Source organism: Triturus cristatus, chromosome 4_2 (assembly GCF_964204655.1).
Source record: "Triturus cristatus chromosome 4_2, aTriCri1.1, whole genome shotgun sequence".
NCBI lineage: Eukaryota > Metazoa > Chordata > Amphibia > Caudata > Salamandridae > Triturus > Triturus cristatus.
Window position 1 is genome coordinate 859,450,032 of NC_140586.1, and position 24,161 is coordinate 859,474,192.

General features: G+C 42.5%; 1 protein-coding gene across 7 annotated transcripts in view; it reads right to left on the bottom strand.

Moving 5' to 3' along the window:
• The window catches only part of LOC146835265 (HORMA domain-containing protein 1-like), a 1,528,718-nt gene that overhangs the window by 808,835 nt on the left and 695,722 nt on the right, over nt 1-24,161 (bottom strand). For all 7 annotated transcript variants that reach the window (XM_085602855.1, XM_085602849.1, XM_085602848.1 and 4 more), the window contains one exon: nt 21,341-21,377. In XM_085602855.1, the coding sequence (XP_085458981.1) occupies nt 21,341-21,376 (36 nt within the window). In that variant the 5' untranslated portion in view covers nt 21,377. The remainder of the gene's footprint in view (nt 1-21,340; nt 21,378-24,161) is intronic.

Below are 24,161 nucleotides of genomic sequence, written 5' to 3' on the forward strand. Positions count from 1 at the left end.
TACTGTGCAGTGACTACGAAGTGATTTACAATACGCATGCTTTTTAAGCTGCATCTGTTGATTTCTTTCTCTATTCCGGTCTAGAGGATACATGTCAGAGACAAATTCAACCGATTCACCTTGGAGAGGACTTAAACAATCAAATTGTCTGACTTGCTAGACCTTAATTTTAGTTTGTAAAGTTCTGGTTTTGACTGCTCAACCAAGGGGAGCTTTGAGTCTGTCTGTGAGGGAATACAAGGTTGAGTATTCACACTGGATGGTAGTCCATAAAATTTCTTGATATGACTCAAGTGCAACCACCCTTTACGTCCCTCGATCTTCACGGCTGTCCTTGTAGTTAGTAGAACTAGCTTCGGCGACTTCCACCTAGGCTCCAGTTGGGTCTTCCGGTCGAAATTCCGGACCAGAACCAGGTCACCAGGAACCCCGTCATGGGGCTTCCCCTCAGTATTATCGGGAAAAGCTGCGGCTACCTGTGAACGACAAGATTGTAGTGCAGACATCAAGGAAGCCAGGTAATCTGTCAGCATATTACAGTCAACATCAGTGATTTTGCGAGGTATAGGCGTCCCCCACATATTTGGTGGTCTACCGAAGATCACCTCGTACGGGGATAGCCCTGTTCGAGAATTTGCTACCATTCTCATGTAAAAGAGCGCAACTGGTAAGGCTACTATCCAATCGACACCTTTTTCTCTACATATTTTGGACAATCTAATTTTCAGAGTTTGATTATGGCGTTCCACGAGACCTGCTGCCTCGGGATGTCGGACACAGTGAAATTTCCATTGGTAGCCTAACAAAAGGGAAACGTGTTTCATTAGTTCGGATGAGAACGGCTGGCCGTTATCTGAGTAGACAACACGTGGTAAACCGTACCGTGGGAAGAATTCTCGAACTAACTGTTTGGCAGTAGTCGGGGCAGTGTAATCTGAAACCGGGTAGGCTTCTGTCCAACGGGAAAGAGCACAGACAACTACGAGAACATATTTGAATCCTCGACATCGTTCCATCTGGATATAATCCATCTGGAGGACTTCAAAAGCATGATCGGGAGGTTGAAATCCACCCTGCTCTACGGGGATGCTTTTACCTGGATTAAACTGACAACATATCATACAGGTACGAACTTTTTGTTTAGCTGCTGCTCGCAAGTGTTTGTTGAACCAAATGCGTTGAATGCTGTCTAGCATAGCTTTTTCTCCTAGGTGCGCTGGACTATGTATTCTGTTAATGATGACTTGAATCATGGAGTCGGGAAGAAACCATATAGATTTTTCCTTCGTCATCCATCCTTGATCCGTTTGGATCCCTCCTAATTCAGTCCATTTCTTTATTTCTTCTGGTGTAGCATGTGTCTGTATGTCAATTACATCAAGGGCGGGATCCTTAACTGTCATGCAATGTGTTGGTGTCGGAACTATTGTCTTTGTCATGTCAGTTGTGTGAGTCTGATTCTGAGCAGTCTGTTTAGCTGTTCTGTCAGCTAGGTCATTACCCTGAGAAATGATGTCGGTAACTTGTGTGTGGGCCTTGCATTTCATAATCGATATTGCAGTAGGTAGATGAATCGCGTCTAATAGGGCTTGAATGAGGGGTCCGTGTTGGATGTGGGCACCGTGAGAAGTTAAATAACCTCTCTCTCGCCACAGCACGCCGAAGTCATGGACGACTCCGAATGCATAACGTGAATCTGTGTATATGTTGACTTTCTTATTATTGGCTTGAATACAGGCTTGTGTCAGAGCGATGAGCTCTGCTGCTTGAGCTGACAAAGTGTTAATACAATTTGTTTCAATGACTTCAGTGTCTGTTGTGACTGCGTAAGCGGCCACTAACTCTCCTGTACTTGTTCTCATACATGACCCATCTACATACAATGTCAAGTCTGGATCCGACAAAGGGATATCTGTCAAGTCTTGTCTGGGTTTCGTCGTGATAGTAATGACTTCGACACAATCATGTGCCAATGGATCTGTTCCGCCCACTGGTAACAGTGTGGCAGGATTTAACGTATTACAACGTCTGATTTCTATGTGTGGCTGGAATAATGTCAATTCGTAACCGGTAAGTCTCGCTATAGTCAAGTGTTGTGTTTGTGTGCGGTTCAAGAGAACCTCTACTGCGTGTGGTACTTGTACTGTCAATTGGTGTCCTAACACTATGGCATCGCTTTGTCTGATTGCTAAAGCTGTTGCTGCCACCGATTTCAGGCACGCAGGAAGAGCCTGAGCTACTGGATCTAATGTACTAGAGAAATAAGCACATGGTTTGTGTGATCCTGCTTGTTCCTGAGTGAGTACTGACAAGGCAGTACCTTCGCGTTCTGTAACAAAGAGTGTAAACTGTTTACTGTAACATGGTGTTGCTAAAACAGGTGCTCGGCATAAAGCTTTCTTTAAGCTTTCAAAGGCGTGTGTATGTTCTTGAGTCCAAGGGAGGACAGTCGATGTGGCTGCCTCCTGTGTTGTCAACTGGATGAGTGGTTTTGCTAGAAATGCATATTGAGGGATCCACTGCCTACAGTATGAAGTGAGGCCTATAAAAGCCCGCACCTCCTTTTGTGTCTTGGGTGCTGACATGTTAGCAATTAACTGGATGCGGTCGGGTGTAAGCTGCCTTCCCTCCTTGGACAGTGAGTGCCCAAGGTAAACAACTCGCTGGACACAGAATTGCAGCTTAGAAGGGGACACCTTGTGCCCCTTGTCGGCCAGAAATTTCAAAACCGTCAGTGACGCTTTTTCACATTCATGTTCACTTCGGGCGGTGATCAGCAGATCATCGACATATTGAAGCAAGGCAGTGTTAACGGGCATGTGGATACTGTCAAGTTCTCGTTTCAGTGCTTGGCTATAGATGCTGGGGCTTTCTGTAAATCCTTGAGGTGCGCGTGTGAATTTAAAACTTCGTCCATTTAAACTGAATCCGAACAGATATTGACTTTCCGGATCTATTGGGACGCTAAAGAAGGCATTCTTGAGATCAATTACAGTGAAGAACGTTGCTTCCGAGTCAATAGCTGTTAGTAATGAAGAGATATCTGGGACTACAGGGTATTGTGGTACAATACATTTATTTAATTCGCGCAGATCAATAACTAATCGATATACTAGTGGTGCTTTTGGATCCGTTCTTTTAAGAATCGGAATTATCGGGGAATTACATACATTGGAGTCGGTTTCGACAACCACTCCTTGTGCAATGAGCTTATCAATGATTTGCAGCAAAGCCACAACAGCATCTGGTGGTAACTTGTATTGTCGCATTCGTGGTAGTACTACTCCTGTTTTTAGTGTAACTCGATATGGTGTAATGTTCATGCAACCAACATCAGTGGGGCCTTGTGCCCATAAATGTGTAGGTAAATTCTGTAATCGGTGATCCATATCTCTTGACACGTAGTGACCTTTGAAGTCACGTAGAAATAGTCGTACTCCTTCCGGAGAACAACATATTATAGCTCCTAGAGCTTTCAATGTTTTTATACCTAACAAGTTTTCTGGACATGACTTAGTAAGCAATAAATCTGTAGTACGTGTCAATGGACCAATCGTGAGTGGAAGAGGTTGTGTTACGTCATTAATTATGGGTTTTCCTGAGAATCCAAGGGAAATATTCTGTGAGCCTGAGAGGGGTGCCCCTGGAACTTCACTGCGTCGTATAGTTGTTCTGCTTGCCCCTGTATCAAGTAAAAACTTTCTGTCTTCCCCTAATAGTTCACTATGTACATAAGGTCCCTCCTGATCTACAGGAACCTCAATAAGGGGTAAGCCAACTTCCCTCTCTAGGCTATTTCATGTATATCGCTGATAATCGGGATAATCTGCTTGTGCATACTGATACATCTGTTGTGTTGTTGCTTGTGTTACAGCAATAGGCTGCGTTTGTGGTGGTGCTACGGTCTGTTGTGGAGCTGCCTGTTGCGGAGCTAATTGTTGCGGAGCTAACCTAGGTTGCGCATGCTGAGGTATTTGTTGTTGATTCTGATCCTGTCTAGGTGGACGTGGTCTCTCCTGGGTTCTACCTGTGGCAATATTATGTTTCAGGACTGGACAATCGTGTATATAATGACCTTGTTGTTTACAATAGTTGCATGTCCCTTTCGTAGGACCTGCGGTATCACCCTTTTGATGACCATCAGCTGGAACTGACTGAGCAACAAGCATTTTCATTTTTGTATCTTTCATACGTCTTTGTTCGTGTTCTTGTTCTTCTCTAATTCTATTGTGGTGATATTGTAACATCTGTAACATCTGTGACGGGGTATTACCTTGCCAGGTACTTTCGAATTTTAATACTCTATTCTTGACTTGTAGCAGAGAATTTTCAACTAATTTTGTCACAAAAAGATGTGGATATGACTCACTACTGGCTTTTATGCCACTATTTATACCAAAACATTTTTCAAATCGGGAATAGAAATCACTAGTGTCTTCATCTGGCTTTTGTTTGCAGGCTGATATTGCACCCCAGTCTTCCTTTTTCGTAGTTAATAAACGTGGCAGTACCTGTACTAGTAGTCCTGCTAGTGCTGTAGTCTTTTCCCCAAGTCCTGCTCCTGCAGCTCGGGCCCTTTCTTCGTTTTCTAATGCTGTCCAATCTATCTTTTGGTCTCCCACCTCCCATTCCTTTTCTTTGAGTTTCTCGTAAACACCGGTGGGTAATAGGACTTTTAATATTTTCATAATGTCGGGGTAGGTATACTCTCCCATGAGTAACATGTCTTTTATCTCGCGGTGGAAACCTGCTGGATCCTTGTCATGGCTGGGTACTACTTTCTTCATTTCTAATAATTCCAGTTTAGTTATAGGCGTGTACACAAACACGCGTGTAAAGTTATTACCGTCACCTCTGATTGGGTGTACTTCGCGTAACGGGTTCTGTCTATCTATGTGATACATTTTTCTTCCCATAATGGGAACTGGAACGTGTTCTGGGCATACGAAAGCTATATACTGGTTTCGAAATTCTAGAATTTCATTGATTAAATCAGTACCTGACCCTCTCCATTTATTCGTGAGTAGTTCTGTCAATATGTCAGGTAAGGGTCCTGGATCGGAGTGTTGGCTTTTATATAATATAAGGAGGTGTTGAATCATGTATATACTAGCTAAACGCTGTTCGTAGGGGTCAAGATTCAGAAACGTGTGCGCTAGTGCATCATCATTGTATTCGCTGGGACTATCAGCCCATTGTACTGCTGACCTGGCTAATTCTTGTTCGTCCATGGAATCGAGCATATGATACCCCCTTCGATCTCGGAGTAATTTATCAACGGCTTGGAATAGGTGTTCAGGGGATCTTGTATTTAACATAGGATTTGGAAAATGCCTATTATATTCTGGACGTATTGGACGTATCGGGTCATTAAAGCCTCTAGTATTATTATGGGGTCTTCCTCTACCTACATAAGCTATCGTTTCTAATTGTTCTGATTCTTGCTCCTCCTCTTCTTCTGATTCTACTCTGTCTGTTTCTCGTCTTTCTTTATGTATTCGTTCTACTTCCTTGCGGATCTTTCGACACATGGCGATTATACACGCCTGTCTATCATGTTTCTCTTCTGATATGTTCTGACCCCATTTGGCAAGTTTTTGCATGGTATCATGATCTGCCCCGGGCCTGTCTTGATTCCTAATTACACAATTTATGAAAAAACGTAGTAGTTGTCTTTGTACATCCACTTTCTGGTATTCCATAGCTTCGTTAATACTTTCTGGACCTCGCCCTGTTTGGACAAAGCGATATATATCGTCTAGGTGTTCAACCATTCCTGGTATCGTCATTAAATATAATGTAGCTCGTCGTATACGTAGTGATGATATGAGCAATTTGTCCTGTCTACCTGGCACTGGATCGTATCTACAATCCACAAGCTGTTCTTTAAACATGTCGGATGTCGCTAATTGGGGTGTACGTTGGAGTGCTAAATCTCTAAGGGTCTGTTTATTTCGCGGCGGTGTGGCAAACATGTCTGTCGTACCTCCGGTAGCACCATCTGAGGTGCTAGGCACGAAAGGATTCGTTGGACGTAGGATAGAGATTGTAGATGTGGGAAAAACTGTAGAAACGGACGGACCTGTGGGAACTTGTGTAGGAGTTTGTAGTTGCGGGGATACAGGCGGATGCTCTTGGTGTTGAACACCATCGGCAAGCGGTGTGGGTGGCATGGCATTAGCATACTCGGGAGCTACGTCATCTAAATAGGAGGAAAGGAAAACGTCCTTTGCTGTTTTGGGATGTGTTTTGGGATGCGCTTTTATCGGGAGCAATGGAGGAGTTAAGTCTTTTGGTATTTCCGGGATAGCCTTAGGTAACCCTTCGGCCAGAAGAGGATACATACCATTCATAAGAGTGTTTCTTTGTCTATCTACTTGTTCTGATTTTACTCGGGTACCTTCCTCAATTAATAGATTTTCTCGGGTTTTATTTGAATTCTCTCTACCTTTCTCTTCCTGTCTGAGCGCTTTTTCTGTACGTCTATATGATTCTTTACGCCATAATTCAATGGCATCTTTCTGTGACTGTCTGGCTTTCTTTTTCCATAATTCTTCTTCTACTCTCATGATGCAATCTGCATCCCAGGTCCCCGCTGCGGGCCATCTCTGATTTTCTGGCAAATCCTTGGTGTAGTCCACCCATAAATCAAGGAATAATACGGCATCTAGGCCATGCTTATGATACATAAAATACCCTGGAGTGTCCCTAGGTGGAATGGGAACAGCTTCTTCGAGTACCCCTTTTCTGGTTTTGATCTGTCTTAATTTCGAAAAGAGCGGCATTTTTAGACCTTATTACTAGAACACACTTTATACAATAAACACAATAATGAACAGTCATTCACACCACAATATATAGAACGTATTAAAACATTTAACACTTAACAGTTTAACGAACGATGATAACTAATAGAAAACTAGTTACTCATATAATACTGACACTAGATAATACTTGTTTATATGCAAGACATACTATATATACTGCTAAACAGTACAGATACACTGCTGAAACAGTGCAGACCGGATTTGTGTACCCAAACCCGTCTTGACCGGCACAGACTGTGTGCACGTTAAATGCCTCCCCGGTAATGGTACTCACCGGGTAGCTCGGAACGGAAGGCCTCGGAACGGAACTGAAACTGGACCGGACTGGACTCGACTCGACTGGACTCGGAACTTCGGAACCTGGTGGGCCTCTGTATACCTCGGATCTTGCTCTCTCAGCTAGGCTCTGGTCGGGATATTTCGCACTTCTCACCGCCTCGTCTGGGTGTTGATCGCAGCCTCAGTCGCCCCCGCTTGGCCGGAGGGAGATACAGGAAACCCTGCAGGTACGCGTTTTTGTCCGTTCAGCTGTGGCAGGAGACCGGGCCTGCAACGCACCTCCGGCGCGTGAGATGAGAAAGTGTCCCTATTCGGGCGCCAATTTATGTGGTAAATATTTCATTACTGGTACTATTTTTATGCGGTAAAGTCTAGTAAGAATAACTCAGTAAATATAAGAGGCAGAATCCGAGGTATTAGAGGTTTTTAAAAGGCTTTATTCCTATACAAAGGAATACAATTCGAATTGCAGGCTTCTATTCCATCACCACGAAAGTTCAGGAAGGAAGGGCATACATTATTGACAGATAATCAGTTTTATAGGAAAATGCATTACAGTGAAACAGATGCAAGAGGCGTAACAGCTGATAATACAGATAAACTGTGCATACGTAACTAATAGAGGCGGACATATGGGCGTAATTTAATAAACGTCATTATACATGATGTCACAAGTGGGTGGATCCATAAAAGAATCCTGCAATGTCAGCAGAAATATTTGGCAGAGATGCGCGCGCAGCCGCATGACGTGTGATTGACGTGCAACTAGAGGGTGAAGGGGACTTGACATTTAGCTCTACATGTGGAGACAGAAGTCTGGGGTTCATGTCAACCTGATCCCAAATCATATCTAATATCCTATGTTTAAAGAACTGTGTTATCCAAAAGGAAAGGTCTCTAGGATAGAATCTATTCTATACTGACTGTTAGTGCGTGTACAAGCGTCTAAATGTCTACATGAAATGCGAGGGGGTAGGAATATTCCATGGTAACGGGGGCTATGAATTACTTGCATGTGGACAGCGAGGCCTGGCCCTTTGCACGGTAACTGGAGGAATGTTTACCTAAACTACTAGACAGGAATGCATCGGATGAGGAGCGGAGTAGATAATCTTGAAGGTGAAATACAGTTTTTGGCAGGCAACAGGCTGGATCAGGCACCGTTAGCCGCGCAGGGAGTAGGACAAAGTTCATGGATACAGATGTAGGCTCAGACTGGAGCTTTCAGAGGCAGAAGGCAGGAAAAGACTTGATGACAGAATTCTGGTCTACTCGCCTGAATCTGTAAAATGTGGAAAGTGAACCACATGAAATCGGTGGCCTTTCATACTTAGGAATGGAATATCTGACCCATTCATGGCGGATCTGAAAGAGGACATGTTGACGGTGGACGCACATGTATTTGCGTCTTCAAAACTGGAACTGGAGGGAACATACATGTACTTATAGCATGCACATGGAGCCGTTGGGATCTACGATAGGGGACATAACTGATCACAAAATTCATATTTCCTCAGAACCAGGGGAGGAGGCGGAGGCGTCCAGGTAGCCACTCACCCCACAGACGGCGCGCAGCACCACCGGCCACAGATACCTCACCGGCAGCATGCGGGTGGGCTCCGCAACTTCACAGCAGCGCCAGGCGATCGCCAGGGGCAGCGGCGTTGTGGGTGGGCTCCTCACGCTCCGCGCGAGCCGGTCCTGATGCGATGCACACGAGGTCGCGACCGGCCTCGTCGCCAGTGTAGCGCGGCGCGGCCTGGTGTCGCAGTTACTACTATCACGTTGCAGTAAAGGACACGCACACACCAGCATACCGTTCTGGGCTAGAAGACCACGTGCTGTCTCACCCACGTTTATTTATCCCCTCGGGACGAGCCCGCCCCGAGGGGTGTGGGGATGCATGTGCAGAGATACATTGTCCGAGAGATTCCGGATGGCTCTCTACACACATGACATGCCAGTGCCTCTGAAAAAAGTTGTGTTTAGGCAGAATGTGTTTCATGTCAAGCACGGCATGACATGTGACTGACTCTGTTCCAGCCCCAGTGTCCTGTTAGGTTTGAAGCGTTTGGAATCTCAACTTGCAACGTTTTTACACCAAGGGACTCTATTTCACTCTAGTAAAACACTTCAGTTGTCCACATGTTCTTATCAATGTGCCACACATACAGTTTTGTAAATCACCTAAATATCATCTAGGTCACTTCAAAGCGCTAAGATCTAACATTCATGTCTTCGTCTAAGCTGGCTTTGTTTTGAAATTACTCATATGAAAGGTGTTTGACTAATGTGAAATGGCAAGATGGGGAAGAGGAAAAATCAAAAACCAGTTAAACACTGCCATCTCCATGCGGAGCCCAGACTTTTCCGGAATCTACCACAACCCATTATCTCACCACGCTGGATGTACATATGGTCACCTTACTATGGATGCATACATTCACCAAGCCAGTGTGGTGTATGTGCACTGAATCTAATTGCTCTGGGTGTGTGTGCACACACAAGGAATTCCTACTTTGTGTATGTGTGCAGTCATTGCTGTACTCTCACTCTGTGCGCACACACGAAGGGTCCCACTTTGAATTACGCAAATGGTCCTCTTGGCGCTCACATGTACCCACAGGACTGCCTTGCTGTGCATAAAATCATTTTAATGTGTTCATACATGCACATATATGGCTTACTGCGACTACAGAGCCAGGGCTTTGAATATCCTTGCATGTACTTGGCCACGACCTCCGAGCGTGTTTACAACTCCTGAGAACTATGGGGCATATTATCAAGAAATGGGGATAACATTATCGTCGCTTTAGCGGCAAAAAAACTGCAGCTAAAGCGGCGATAATGGGCTTGATAATATGCTCTATGGAATTCCCATAGAAGCCCATGTTCTGGTGTCAACATGGGCTTCTATTGGAATTCTTTGCGGCATATTATCAAGCCTATTATCGCCGCTTTAGCGGCAGTTTTCTGCCGCTAAAGCGGCGATAAATTTTAACACCGTGCTTGATAATATGCCCCAAACACCTAACCCACTCTGATGAGCAGCAATGACCGAAAACTGTCCTCAAGAGTGTGTGCGGTGCCCAAGTGCTTGTGAGATATTTATGTTTCCAACTGCGCCATGCTGCATTAATAGTGGAAAGAAGGAAGACATTTACGAATGACCTAAGGCCAAAATGCAGTACTAAAATGCGATTGAGTACATACTAGTACACTCCTCTTTATTTGACAGGTTAACTTTTATGTTTTTCAACTTTCTGCCCTATAGAAGCTCGGTGTCTATAGCACACGTCATTTGGCCTCTCCATTGATGTTCCCTCCAAAAAGTTCCCCTTTTGTTGGCATGAACAGAACGCAATCTGCAGGTGAATCGTGTTGCACAATAAACAACCGCAATGGACCGCACTCCGCTAGCCCCTCCTCCGGGTCGCCCCAAGGGAAGCTGGTACATGAAGTTCTTGAGTAGTTCACCCCAGTGGGTGCAAGTAAGCACTTGTTGAACTGATGATCTCTGATGGAGTTCTTGAGTGGTTCACCCCAGTGGGTGCAAGTAAGTACTTGTTGAACTGATGATCTCTAGACCCGATACATGTAGAGAAAATAGTTAGGGGTGGAAGAGAGGGCCGCCAAGCAACCGTCAAGGGCCTCAGTGCCCGCACAGGCACGCAGGTGCGTCGTCCAGGAGCTCGTCAGCTCAAAGCTCGAGGGAGCCATTTTTATAAACAACCGCAATGGACCGCACTCCGCTAGCCCCTCCTCCGGGTCGCCCCAAGGGAAGCACAATAAGCCTCCCGACTCTGGAAACAAACACAAGCGTTTCCTCCTACAATACAAGCCAGCGTAGCTGACAAGCCATTGCCCCCGTCCCTAAATCACATCACAGCTTTCTGGTAAATTCTGCCCTTATTGTTCATGTTGCCACTTTATTTGTTAGTGGCATTGTAGTTTAGCAAGTTTCAAGTTTATTTCTTAAAATTGCCTCCCCACGCATTGGATTGCACGGTACATTTAAATCCATAGCATACCAGCTGAGAAACACGTACTCAAAGCTCCCACCCCCCCAGAGAGGTAGGGGGCCGACACCCTTCCTTAGGGGTAGCTTGGTGTTAAAAGGCAGAGATGTTTAACTTGATATAAATGAGGGACGAGTTCTCACACAATCACCCTTCTCCTCACAGTACAAGGAAATGTTTGTTTGCTAGGGGCGGTGGGGCTAATGGCCACTGCTGGAGAGTTAATCACCCCACCCCCATACACAGGTGAAGGAGTAAAGAAATCGATTCAAAGCTTTGGAGGAGGGACTATGATCAAGAATTACATTTATGAAGACCTTTGTGTCTTTTTGGCAGCAAAGTGACTGATAGGAACGCAAGTCATAAAAGAACAAGCATTTGCAATGCAATAGGTCTCATATTTGCAAAATAACGCAAAAGAGGGGTGTTTCTTTTGTGTGGCAGGAGATGGCGCCAATCAAGTGTGCGTAAAATTTGTCAGATGCAAGTAAAGTGGTGCAAACAGGTGAGGGAGAACCCCTAAACCCCCAAAAATACCCTAAGGTCAACATATGATTATGGCAAGCCTATGCACATGCTGACATTTCAATACTTAATTAGAAATTAGTATACAGTCCTCAAAGAATTAAAAAGTACATGTTTCATACAAATGAAATCAAAGCAGTTTGGTCGTGATTAAATTGTCCGAACAGTTGCCCAGCCAACACATGTTTCGCCTGGGGATGTACACCACAAATTCTAATATATCATGGGATCATGACTTAGTACAATATGATATGCTCACCACATCATAAACCAAAAAGTGGAAACCCTAAGTTTGAATCGTGCACATAAACCACAGTGCACATGTATTTCATGAAAACATGCTCTTATTCGTTTGTTCGTTAATCTTTATTCGGTTTAAAAAACCATAAAAGATAGAGAATAAACAGTTCATACATATTATTAAACACAGTCAAATACAGATCATTCCATTGTTGCAGTCTTAAACAGTGCAGTTAATGAAATATTAACATTTACAGTAAAATGCCGGCGAATCGATAGATCAAGTAAAATATAATAAAAATGCTAAGCTTATGATTCAAAACAGTTAAAACATAGAAGCGAATAAGTCAACACAAACAGTGCGGTAGATCAGTAACTCGATCTACGCACGCACCACTTTGTTTTCACCTTTCCACCCCACCAAATCAATTAAAGCACCTGCCTACATGGTGGCATAGGGAATTTTACATCACTTCACACTAGTGCTCCGGCCCATTTTAGTATCTGGCAATTATCTACTAGAACCCACTCTGGTCGGATGGAACTTTTTACTTGCCCAATAGCGTGGAGGGAATAACCACCATTAACAGGAAATGCAGTCTGCAATTTGTCATAATCAAGGACTCGAGACTTAATCTCTTGGCTCTCTGGTTTTTATTATCAGCATAAAGATTTGAAGATACAAAGTCCTCAATACGAGGCACAACAAGTACATAGGCACTAACACAAATGCTACTCTACGAAGAATCCGCATACGGCTAAAAATAACTAAAAGTACAATCTCTAAAAGCATGAGGTAGAAAACCACCAAGCAAATGTCGATACTAGGGACACTGAACCATACCATCTCTGTCCCTACTCTGCACTAGATGACATCCCTACTTAGCAATCCCATGAGACCCTCAATCGAATAAAAGGTGTCAGAGTGAAACTTCCTAAGAAGTCTTCACTTAGAGAGCTTGGTCTAAGTTGCCCCCTCTATCTCTTCGCCTAGCCTTCCTCTGCTCTGGGCTGCTCTGATCTGCTTCCACCCTCGGGGCTCTGTCCCTAATACAGAACCCCAAATCTCAGAACACGCCCTTTGCGCCTCCTCTTCTGCGGGGTCGACTTTCAGTAATTTTCCACAGAGCGCTGTCCAGTTCCATCGTCCATCGCTTGGCCTTGAGTCCCAGACGCCATCCGCACTAGGAGTTACGATTGGCACATTCCAATGCACTCCCATGTCTGGCTTTTACTACATAAGTCAATTTGTGAACAAAGAGCTTCTCTACTAACGAGCAACTGTCCTTGCACCTGGGGTGAGATCATGCAAGGCAGACATACTTCACATCTTTTAACTTGCAATTTACTACAGCCTAAAACCTCTACTGGAATAAATCCTTTTTGGCCTATTGTCCTTGGCTAACATAAGAAAATACCAGGCCTTTCGCCTCAACGATATATGCGAATTCTGGCCACTACTTTGGTTACACAAGCATGTCTAAATCACAGTATTGACATTTACGTCTTTCTTTCATGTGTGGTCAAACTAAACAGTCTACAGACACGAATTCTAAGTTACACATTTCTAACACCACATTACTTTTCATGTAGGCTAAACTCTATACATTTCTCTAATACGTACCCAATATGCTTGTACATAGCTAACACTTCTATTGAAATCGACATAGGTTATACAATTCTTAATACATTTGCACACAAAATACCTGAGTACACATTTGATTATATGCGGGTGCCGACTAACGGTGACTATAACGCACCCCTACGATTTTCAATCTTTTAAGCGCTACATCACTAGCACATCACTTACCTCCCTTTTATCTCTGGACGCTACTGCAATACCAGTTGGTCAACCTCCAGGTAGAGATCAGCATATTTACAAACTAAACCCTATGATGATGCTGTCACGTTACAGAAAAAAGGAGAATCAAGATATACCGCCCGAGTCTTGTGTACGTGAATGAGGTTTTTTTTAGACAGATTAGTAACAATTTTGACCCTGGTACACAGGACGAGTGGTACATCCCACCCCCCCTTTTGATTATTTGTATGCATTTACAATTAGATCTATTTCAGATCAATGTCTGATTATATAGAGATTATTCTCCCTGTCGCACTGACGCATGTTCACTTGAATGCATGCATGCAACTACCAGTCGTGAGGGCTACATTGCTCACTTCTTATTACTATAAAATGTGGGGGCCATGTTTAGACTCCTACTCACCCTGCAGTGTCATTTCTCTCCATGTGTTCTGCAAAGGGAAGCGAGCATCCTGTCTCTTCCAGGTCTTTACTTTTCTCCCTTTCTCTCTTTACAATTTTGACGGTCTTGATAGTTTATTTACACCCGCTATTGCCGTTCATAGAAATGTATTAATGGTTACTAGTTTGGGCCTTCGGAACTGCCATTTCTATGAACTTTCTGTTGACCCCACTGTGTCTAGTTTGTTCTAATAATGAATAAGAGAATGTTTTCATGAAAAACATGTGCACTGTGATTTATGTGCACAACTCAAACTTAGGATTTCCACTTTTCGGTGTATGGTAAACATATCATATTGTACTAAGTCATGATCCCATAATATATTATGCTCCATTCTACATCTTTTTTGAGCCCTGATGAAGTTGTGGGGTACATCCCCAGACGAAACACGGGTTGGCTGGGCAACTGTTCGGATTAAAGAAGACAATTTAATCACAACCACACTGCTTTGATTTCACTTGTATGATACATGTACTTCTTAATTCTGTGAGGACTGTATACCAATGTCTAATTAGGTTTTGAAATTTCAGTGTGTGCATAGGCTTAACATTATCATATGTTGACCGTAGGATCTTTTTGGGGGGCGTAGGGGTTCTCCCTCACCTGTTTGCACTGCTTTACGTGCATCTGACAATCTTTACGCACACTTGATTGGCGCCATCTCCTGCCACACACAATTAACCCCCCTCTTTTGTGTTTCCAGCATTATATGAAAGTGGTAGGGGCAGCCTCAGCGTAGCATACTTCTTCTACTACCCAATTTATTTTTACGGACCATGGACAGAGACAAAATTGCATAGGTGCTTTTTCAATGCTTGGCCAAAGGCAACACAGTGGCCACCTCCACAAACAGCGGGAACCCTTCACACAATGAGGGACTTAGAGAACAATTTATTAAATTAGAGAGATTGAAGAAACATGAGAAGCCAAATGGTTGGATGGGGTGACGCTCAAGCAATATCTCAGACTTAACAGAGTTCCGAGGGGCCTGAGGGCGGAAAGTTTCCCAATGTATGATGATCTCGATGATGATCTCCTTAAACAATGGGAGGAGGCACTAACATCAAACTCGAATACCCTAATGGGCATTCTTATTGAAAATGCTGATCGCAAAGTAGCGAGATTACAGGCATAAATCAACATCTTAGAGGGGGAAATTAGGGATTTAGGCCTGCAAGAAACCACAGACAAGAACTAAATCATTCTTAAAGAGGTCCTACAAAAACATCAGGAGGATATAAAACAAAGGAAGGCAAGGAAATTAAAGAGGGACGAGATGGACTACAAAGAGGACAGAGTATTTACCTTTGCTAAGAAATACGATCAACTCTTAATGAGTGACCAGGAGAGAGGTAGAACGTCAATACCAGACACCATCTCCATCTCCTCAAATTCAACATCCATCAGTGCCCCTCCTACCAGTGACAGTGAGGTAGAGAATATGGCAAGTACTTCAGGAGACAATAGACCGGGGAACTCTTTTTTAAGGGGAGTACAGAGACTAAAAAAGGGCAACAAGATACAACCCAGACGAGGGGACCAAACAAGAAAACCCATAGAGAGAAAAGAACAGGGACAAGACGATTTCAGAATGAACTTGAGATCGGGAGACAAGAGGAAATAAAAGATTCCAAAGAGAGTGGGGTGGATGTAATTAACTTATCATCTAAGGCACTCACAGATGACATGATTTCACTTCTAAAGAAAGGATTGGGTTTCAGTCCAGCTGAAGGAGGAGATCTTTGTAAAGTTAAAATTGATCTTTTCAAATATGTTAGAAGTTTGAACTTGAAAAAATTATTTATGAACAACCCTACATTGAATAAAAGCATTCCTACGTGGCTGATGTCCGATGTTCTAAGTATTAAGGATGTCTATGATACTCAACTACTGTTATCTATCACAGACATGGAGCAGTCACAGAGCAATATGGACAATCTTTTAAAGGAACTGAATGTGGACATGGACTACTCAATAGCTAGCAGACTTAAGACCAAATCCAATGGGCTCCAACCTTACCAGGGGGCAACACAATGGACATATTTTACAATCTAGTATTGGAAGAATTAGACAGATATGACCAGAAATTGAGGCGCAAGAAGACGAGATGCTTTGACAATCTAGAGAGAGTGGAACAGAGAGTGATGGAACTTCTGTCCGCTGATAGTCAGATTATTATCACGGAAGTGGACAGAGGGGGCAACATTGTGGTCATGAATAGAGAGAATTACAATCAAGAAATATTAACACAACTTAATGACAACATGTGTTATGAGAGATTGGAAATGAACCCCATTGGCCCCCTCACCATTAAGATCAACAAACATCCGAGAGAATGGTACTCTGAGGGATTGTTAAACGAGGACGAACATCTTTACCTCAAGGTGTATAGACCTACTTTCCCTTGCCTCTATACGTTGCCCAAGGTTCATAAGCATCTTCCATTCCCACCAGACAGACCCATAGTGTCTAGCATAGGAGGTCCCACAGAGAGGCTGGCAGAATATGTAGACCTGTCCCTTCAATCCAAGGTGCAGGACCTCGCTTCCTATATTAGGAACACGAAACATATCTTAAGTATCCTATCTGATCCAACATGGGAGGAGGACATAATTCTGGTCACATTAGACGTGGTAGCCCTCTACACCAGTATAAAACCCCCACTGGGCATGAAAGCTATTGAAAGACATTTATGTAAAAGACTGGCAACACAATGGCAACATACCAGGATGCTGTTGACAATGATGAGAGTTGATCCTGAACAATAATTGCTTTATCTATGAGGGTCAGTGGTAGAAACAGAAGCAAGGGGTGGCGATGGGCTTAACATTTTCCCCATCCTTTGCTAACCTCTTTATGGGGAGTTTGGAAGATGACTGGATATGGAGCCAAAGAGGTAGTCCTTGGAATGAAAACAGTGTATACTGGGGGCAATATATCGATGATTGCTTACTATTATGGTAAGGCACTGAAGAGAAGTTGGTTGAATTCTACAAATACATGAACACCAACACATTGGACATCAAATTCACACACCATCTTAGCAGTACACATACTTTCTTTAGATGTGGAATTATACATAAAAGATAGAAAACTGCACAGCAAATTACATCGTAAGCCAACTGCTTGTAACGCTATTTTACACGCTAACAGTTCTCATCCACCCCATCAGATTTGGGCAATTGCTTATGGAGAATTCTCAAGAGCAAGGAGGTACTGCAGTGAGGACAGCGAGTTCCTCTCATGCCTGGGTAGAATGAAAAACAGATTTAAAGCGAGAGGATATAATCCTAAGTACATAAGAAAAGCAGAGAAGCAAGTTTTAAAATTATCAAGGAGAGAGACACTAATGGAAAAGAGTAGAAATAACACATCTAACCAACCAGTTAGACTAGTCACTAACTACAATGATGTGGCAGATATCCTGGTGAAAAGCTTGAATAAGCATTGGGGTATCCTAAAAGCAAACAAATCACTAGAGGAGTTTACTATACGTGTGCAGCACTATTAGAATGTTGAGGGAGCGAATCAGCGAACATGCAAGGGCACTGAAACAATGTGATGATAAATATCCAATGGCAATTTCATGCTATGGATTGCAAAGCACAGAGACCCTATAAACAATCCTCGTTCTATGGGATTGAAATAATTCCACAGAATTCAAGGGGGGGAAACAGAGAGCTGAAATGATGTCGCACAGAGGCAACTTGGATTAAGCGTCTCAGACCGGTAGAATGTGGCTTGAACACGGACCACGAGATGCAGTATTTTCTGAGGGACTGAGTTTCCGGACATTACTACACTATTGATAACATCTGTGTATTCTCCTCCTTAATAATTTTAGTCAGGTCCAAGGCATAGGATGTGTGAAGACATTTTGGGTTTTGTTTTGCCTGGATGTATTAAGATGTACACTGAGATATATGTTGTGTACCATGACATGTGGCTCTAACTGTTTTTGCCATCCAAATTAATTTTAAACCGATTACCGTATGTTAACTCAATAATGTATTTGCATATTCTCATCCTGTAAATGTACTCTCATCTTTGTTACTTGTAAGATATAATTCAGATTCATTCAGCTATACTTCTCATTTGGTGATAGTGGAATATACATGTACGTATTTGTAATTTCAGTAATACTAGATAATGAGTCCGTAAATCCGGCGATCTACATACTGACTATCCCCTCAATCTTTATTCTAGCACTCCCGCATGTTCACCAAATATCCCATAGGTTTCACCTTCTTACCCACCGTACTCCATCTCTTATTACAGTTGTAGCCAACCCACTGGCACAGCCAATTACTTTACTTTTGCTTCACACTACTATAGTAGTTTTATTTCTACATGCACCGGTTAGACCTTAGATTGGGCGCTCATATTCTTGAATAATATTTAATCTATACTTGTATTTCTCATCATTTCGCTTACTCTTTCCTGTTGAATTTTATTTTGACACAAATTGTTTTGAGATTAGTGATCAGGTGCACTCGTTTACCGAAGCTGATGTGGGCTTTATATGATCACTGGTTTGGTCAACTCCTGTTGCGATGCAACTGCTTGGAGATTGCATTCCAGGTGCAAATTTCAGGTAGGAATCCACTACGAAGCTGTCGTATTGATTGGCATGATTTCAAATTTTTTGCCGTGACGTCCCGACATACATCATGCTGATGCACAGCAAAACAAAAGAAATTTTTTATCTGGATGCAAATAAAGCATTTCCCCCATGTCCTGACTGATTAAAAAAAATAAAAATCTTCTAGTGTTTTTAACATAAGCATTTTCTTTACAAGTACAGGCAACAACAAGATCCCATAAGCTGCACTGAAGTGCTATTGTACTTGTCGGAAACACACCAACACCCACATTTAAGTGGTACTAAAGCCTACTTTATCAGAGTCAACTGCAAGAGGCACCAGGTCTGCCATTCTGTTTGCCAGGATTTTAGAAAAGATTTGGGCATCCACATTTAGTAGTGCTATCTGGCATTCGGCACAGCACTCATGCACTTCTTTCCCTGGTTTATGTATTAGAGTAATGTCAGCCTGTCTCATTATAAGAGTCATTCCAGTCAAATGATTTAAAGAGTTGAAAATGGCAGCAAGGAGTTTCTCTAGTTGGGCAAGAAATGTTTTTTAAAACAGTACAGTACACCCATGCAGCCCAAGGGCCTTACTCAAGTTCATCTCCTTGATCACTCTTCGTAACTCAAGACATTTCTATAGGTTGTACAGCCTCCTCTATGCATGCCTGTAGGAGTATCGGGATGCCACCGTTCTTTATATAGTCATTCATTAATAATTACGAATTCATCTTCAGGGTCTTGTGTATAAAGACCTCAAAAGAAGTCTTGAAATACCTCTTATTTATCAACTTCTCTGGTCACTCAGTTTCCTCTTCTGATTTAAACAGTGCTTATATATTGTTTTTCTATATGAAGTGTCCCTACTGATGGGCCAGAAGTAAGCCTATCTTGTTGCCCCTTCCATAAACTCCCTTGTGCCACCTTTATTATTGTCAACTCAGCTTGTTTAATTCTTAGGGAATTTAGTTGGCCCCTAAACACTGCTTCTCACACCTTTCTACCAGTAATAGGAATCAATTTGGGCCTTTAGGTGTGTAAAACAGGCCTTTGCCCGATTGTGGACTGATGTGGACCAAACAAACAATTTCTACTAGACTTACATGTCAACCATAAAGCTGTTTCTTGAGGGGGATCCACAGCAAAATCTTGCCTTCTCTGTCACAGCAACCTCCTCTAACACTGAACATCAGGTCAGTGGCTGCCAGCCAGTGAGGAAAGAGCCTCCACAGGGGAGTCATTGCCATGCACTAACGATATTGCAGGTGAGTGAGACACTTTATTAGTGCCAATGAGATTTCAGTCCACAAGGTGGTGGTTGATCAGATCTTAGTCAACAACAGTGCAGATTTAAAAATCTCATCAGCTGACCCATCAGAGACTTCAACTTGCCTGAGAACATGGAATATTTCAAAACATTTGAATTTATAAATTATGCAATGCTGAGTAACTAATATTTAAACATACAACTAATACCTACTCCACAATGCAGCCAAGTAGACTTTACTGAATCACATACCAAATTATTTCTAATATTTAACAATTGTTGTCTAACAAAGATACAGTATCTTATGCAAAATGCATTTTCTTTAAGCTTTAAACAAGTGCAATATAATAATCGCAAATAGGTTATAAAGTCATAACGCATCATCATTTCAACAAACAGATATATATGTATAATATGGAAGAAAACTGTGTCCCACAAAGCTGGGCACAAACCTCTGAATTTAATATGATGGATTATTGTAACTATCAGAGAGGGAACTAAGGGGCAGATGTACAAAGGTTTCTTGCGTGCTCAAATGGGTTTTAGACCCGTTTGCGCCTGCAAAAAACCTGTGGCTCATGTACTAATCCTACTTTGCAAGTCGCAAATCAATTTGCGACTCACAGAATAGGATTAGAGACTCCAAGGGAGTCCCTTCCTAATAGCGACTCCTTAAGCTATGTAAGAATGTTTTGCGACCACAATTGCGGTCGTAAAACACTTGCAGCCCTTCTGAGAAGGGTGGTAAAGCACTTGCAAACGGGAAGGGGTTCCCAGGGGAACCCTTCCCATTTGTGAATGCATGCACAAATATTATTTTGAGAGCAGGCAGTGGTCCTAGGGACCACTGACTGCCCTTAAAAAACTAAACTGAAAAGTTTCATTTTTATTTTTTAAATGCATCCCGTTTTCCTTTAAGGAAAACAGGTTGCATAAAAAAAACAGCTTTATTTAAAGACAGTCCCATGGAGGTCTGCTGACCGCAGCAGGCCACCATCCCTGGGAGTGCCAGCCATTCCCGATGGGGTCACAAATTGCGACAGCCTCATTCCTATGCATGTGGGAGGCAAGTTGTGACCCCTTTGGGAATCGCAAACAGGGTCTCAGATACTGTTGTGCATCCCAATTAGCGAGTCGCAAATTGCGAGTTGCAAATGCGACACAATTTGGGACTCGCTAATTGGCAGGTCGTACATCTGGCCCTAAATACATTACTCATGTCAGGCTTCCATTTAAAAGATTTCGGAACATTAATTAGAGGTATCAAAAATATAAAATATACAGTATATACACAAAATGAATGATTAATAGCAGAACAGATTTAGACTTACATATTTCTTTTCTAAAGCATCAAAGCATCCCTTCATCCTGCAAGAGAAGATTCATCTTAAATAATGTTCATTGTAGTAATCTGTTAATAGAATACTAATTTCCCTAATTTGTCTCGATTGCCGGGGAGAATTCTCATACTTGGTTTCTTTTATACTTGAAGATTTTACTAAATGTAACTGATCCCTCAAGGTCACAAGAAAAAGACCTACTATAATTCAGACCACTCTCTCTGACAGTGGAGAGAATCATCAGGCTTTAATATTTTCCTTTTTCCTTTATAATCAAATAATCTCGAATATAATCCAAAAAATAGAGTTTGCCTAATATCCAAAACTGCACTTGCATATTTATAAAATTTTCAGTCTCCTGCAGTTAGAACTGTAATATAAAGACAAAGAAAACCTGCAATGTTTAGTTATCTTATTTAATCACTGAGTACCCCAAACAATGAAATGAGGTAACATTATCCAAGATGAAAAATATACAAATTGCTTGTAAGAGAAAACCAATATTTAGATTTCAGTGGAAAACGATAAGGAAAATACTGAATCCAACTTTGGAGATTACCGAGTGACCATTACATATTTTCATACTCAAAGTTGCAGCCATTTTTGGATTGATGAGGATGCTCCAATGCATAAGCACCAGAAAAGATTGGCTGTGTGTACAGTGAAACACTCTGAAAAAATTGAAAGGAGGATTAATTTGAATACTAATTTGCAGGCTCATTTTGGCCACCGATGAAATTCAAATCATCCTAGACTGAGGAGAAGAACACGAGTTACTAACCTGTAACTCTGGTTCTCCAGTATTGATATATTTAATAGATTCACATGCTTGAATCAATCCCAGATGACGAGGGAGTCCCACAGTACCATACCAAAGCAGTATGTATAATTATAATAGGACATAATGGCAATGAGCAATCATTTTAATAGTATATCTATGTCCTTTTAAAAATAAAAAAAACTTCTGCCAATCAGGAGATAACACCTTCTAGAATACTCTTTAGAGAGGCTAAAACCCTCAGAGTTTCTTTACTTTTTGGAGGGGGTGGGGGGTGGGATCCATCAGATTTTCAAAGCACAAGTGACAAATAAATCCCAAGCTACAAGAGGAGCCCCTCAGGGGAGGAGGGTGGGTTGCAAGTGAATTGATGAAAGACACTAGACAACTACTGTTACAGGTAAGTAACTCATGTTCTTCTCCAGTATTGAATCTTTCATAGATTCACATGCTGGAATCATATTAGCAAGCAGTTACTGTATTTGTATACTTCATAGCATTAGAACAAATAGCAGATGGTGGGTAGAAACATATGTGCATATACACATGTATAAAAGTCATAACACTCTGTCTAAATACAGAATAAAACACATGTAACCCAAAGATGCTCGCCTTATAGAAATAAGTGGTGTGATACAGCCTGTCCAACCGCTGCATCACTGCGCTGCGCCAATTCCAGGCAATGATGCTGAGTGTATGCATGCACCCTCTTTCAGGTTGCAGCACAACGGCTCCAGAGGTACTCCTGCAAACAAAGTCGTTTTTGTTGTGAGCGGTTTGCCCGAATTCGAGTGGCAAAACTGGTTCGTGGTTGAAATCCATCTAGCGATAGTTGCTTTTGTGACTGCAGCACCCTTACAAGTGTGTCCATATGAGACAAATAGCTGGTCAGTTTTCCTCAGCTGTTCAGTGCCATGTAGGTAGAACTTTAAAACACCTTTTGATAACTTTTGTATGGAGAGACCTCTCCGCTGGTGAGATTGGATTTGTGGAGGAAGTCGATAGTAATATAGGCTCATTGAGGTGAAAGTCGGAAGGGACCATAGGAATTAATTTTGGATTGGTTCTGAGAATGACAGAGTCATCTGTGAAGCGTAATAACTGTTATTGAGTTGAAAAGGCCTGGATCTCACTCACCCTTCTGGCCGAAGTGAGCGCTAGCAACAATGCAAACTTCCATGTGAGAAATTTGAGGTCTGCTCTGTGTATGGGTGCGAATGGACTCTTCATGAGTTGAGTTAGCACTATATTCAGGTGTAAGTCCGGAGGCGGAGCCTTTACCAGGGAAAAAAGTCTGAATAATCCTTTCATGAACTGGTTGATGATTCTGCCTCAGCATAAAGAGAGTGACTGCGAGGCACGCCTATAGCTAGATATTGCAGCGAGATGTACATTCTTGGAGGCATTCACTAGCCCAGACTGAGCTAGCGAGAGGAGATAAGGTAGTATCTGCTCCATTGATGCATGTAGTGATGCAGCTTTATTTTCTGGTACCATAAGCAACAACAAAACAAATTAATTTCAGTTTATACGTTTTTATGGTGGCTTCTGTCCTTGCTTTCAAGAGAACATCCCACCAGTGCTGAGGAATATTCAGCTCGCTGAGTAACTGGAATTCAGGAGCCATGCATGTAGTGGAGAGAAGTCGGGTCTTGATGTAGGACCTGGGGCTCCCAGGAGGAGGAGATAGCACTCTACTTTCATGATGCTGTGAGCCTTCCGTATGAGAGGGATGGGGGAAAAGCGTATGCATAGATCCCGGACCATCTGATCGAAAAGGCAGTTCCCCACGACCCTGGGTAAGGGTCCCAACTTGCATAGAACTAGCATTTCTTATTCTTGTTTGTTACAAAGAGATCAAACACTGGTTTGCCACAAAGAAAGAAGATCCTTTCTGTAGGAAAGCAGGTTCTGTTTTCATGGTTACCTCCACTTTTTTCTGATGTCATTCTGTTTTTTGACTAGTCTGACTGAGATTCTGCTAATCAGGATCCCAGTCACTACTCTCTCCCTAAATTGGTCTATGGCAAGTAC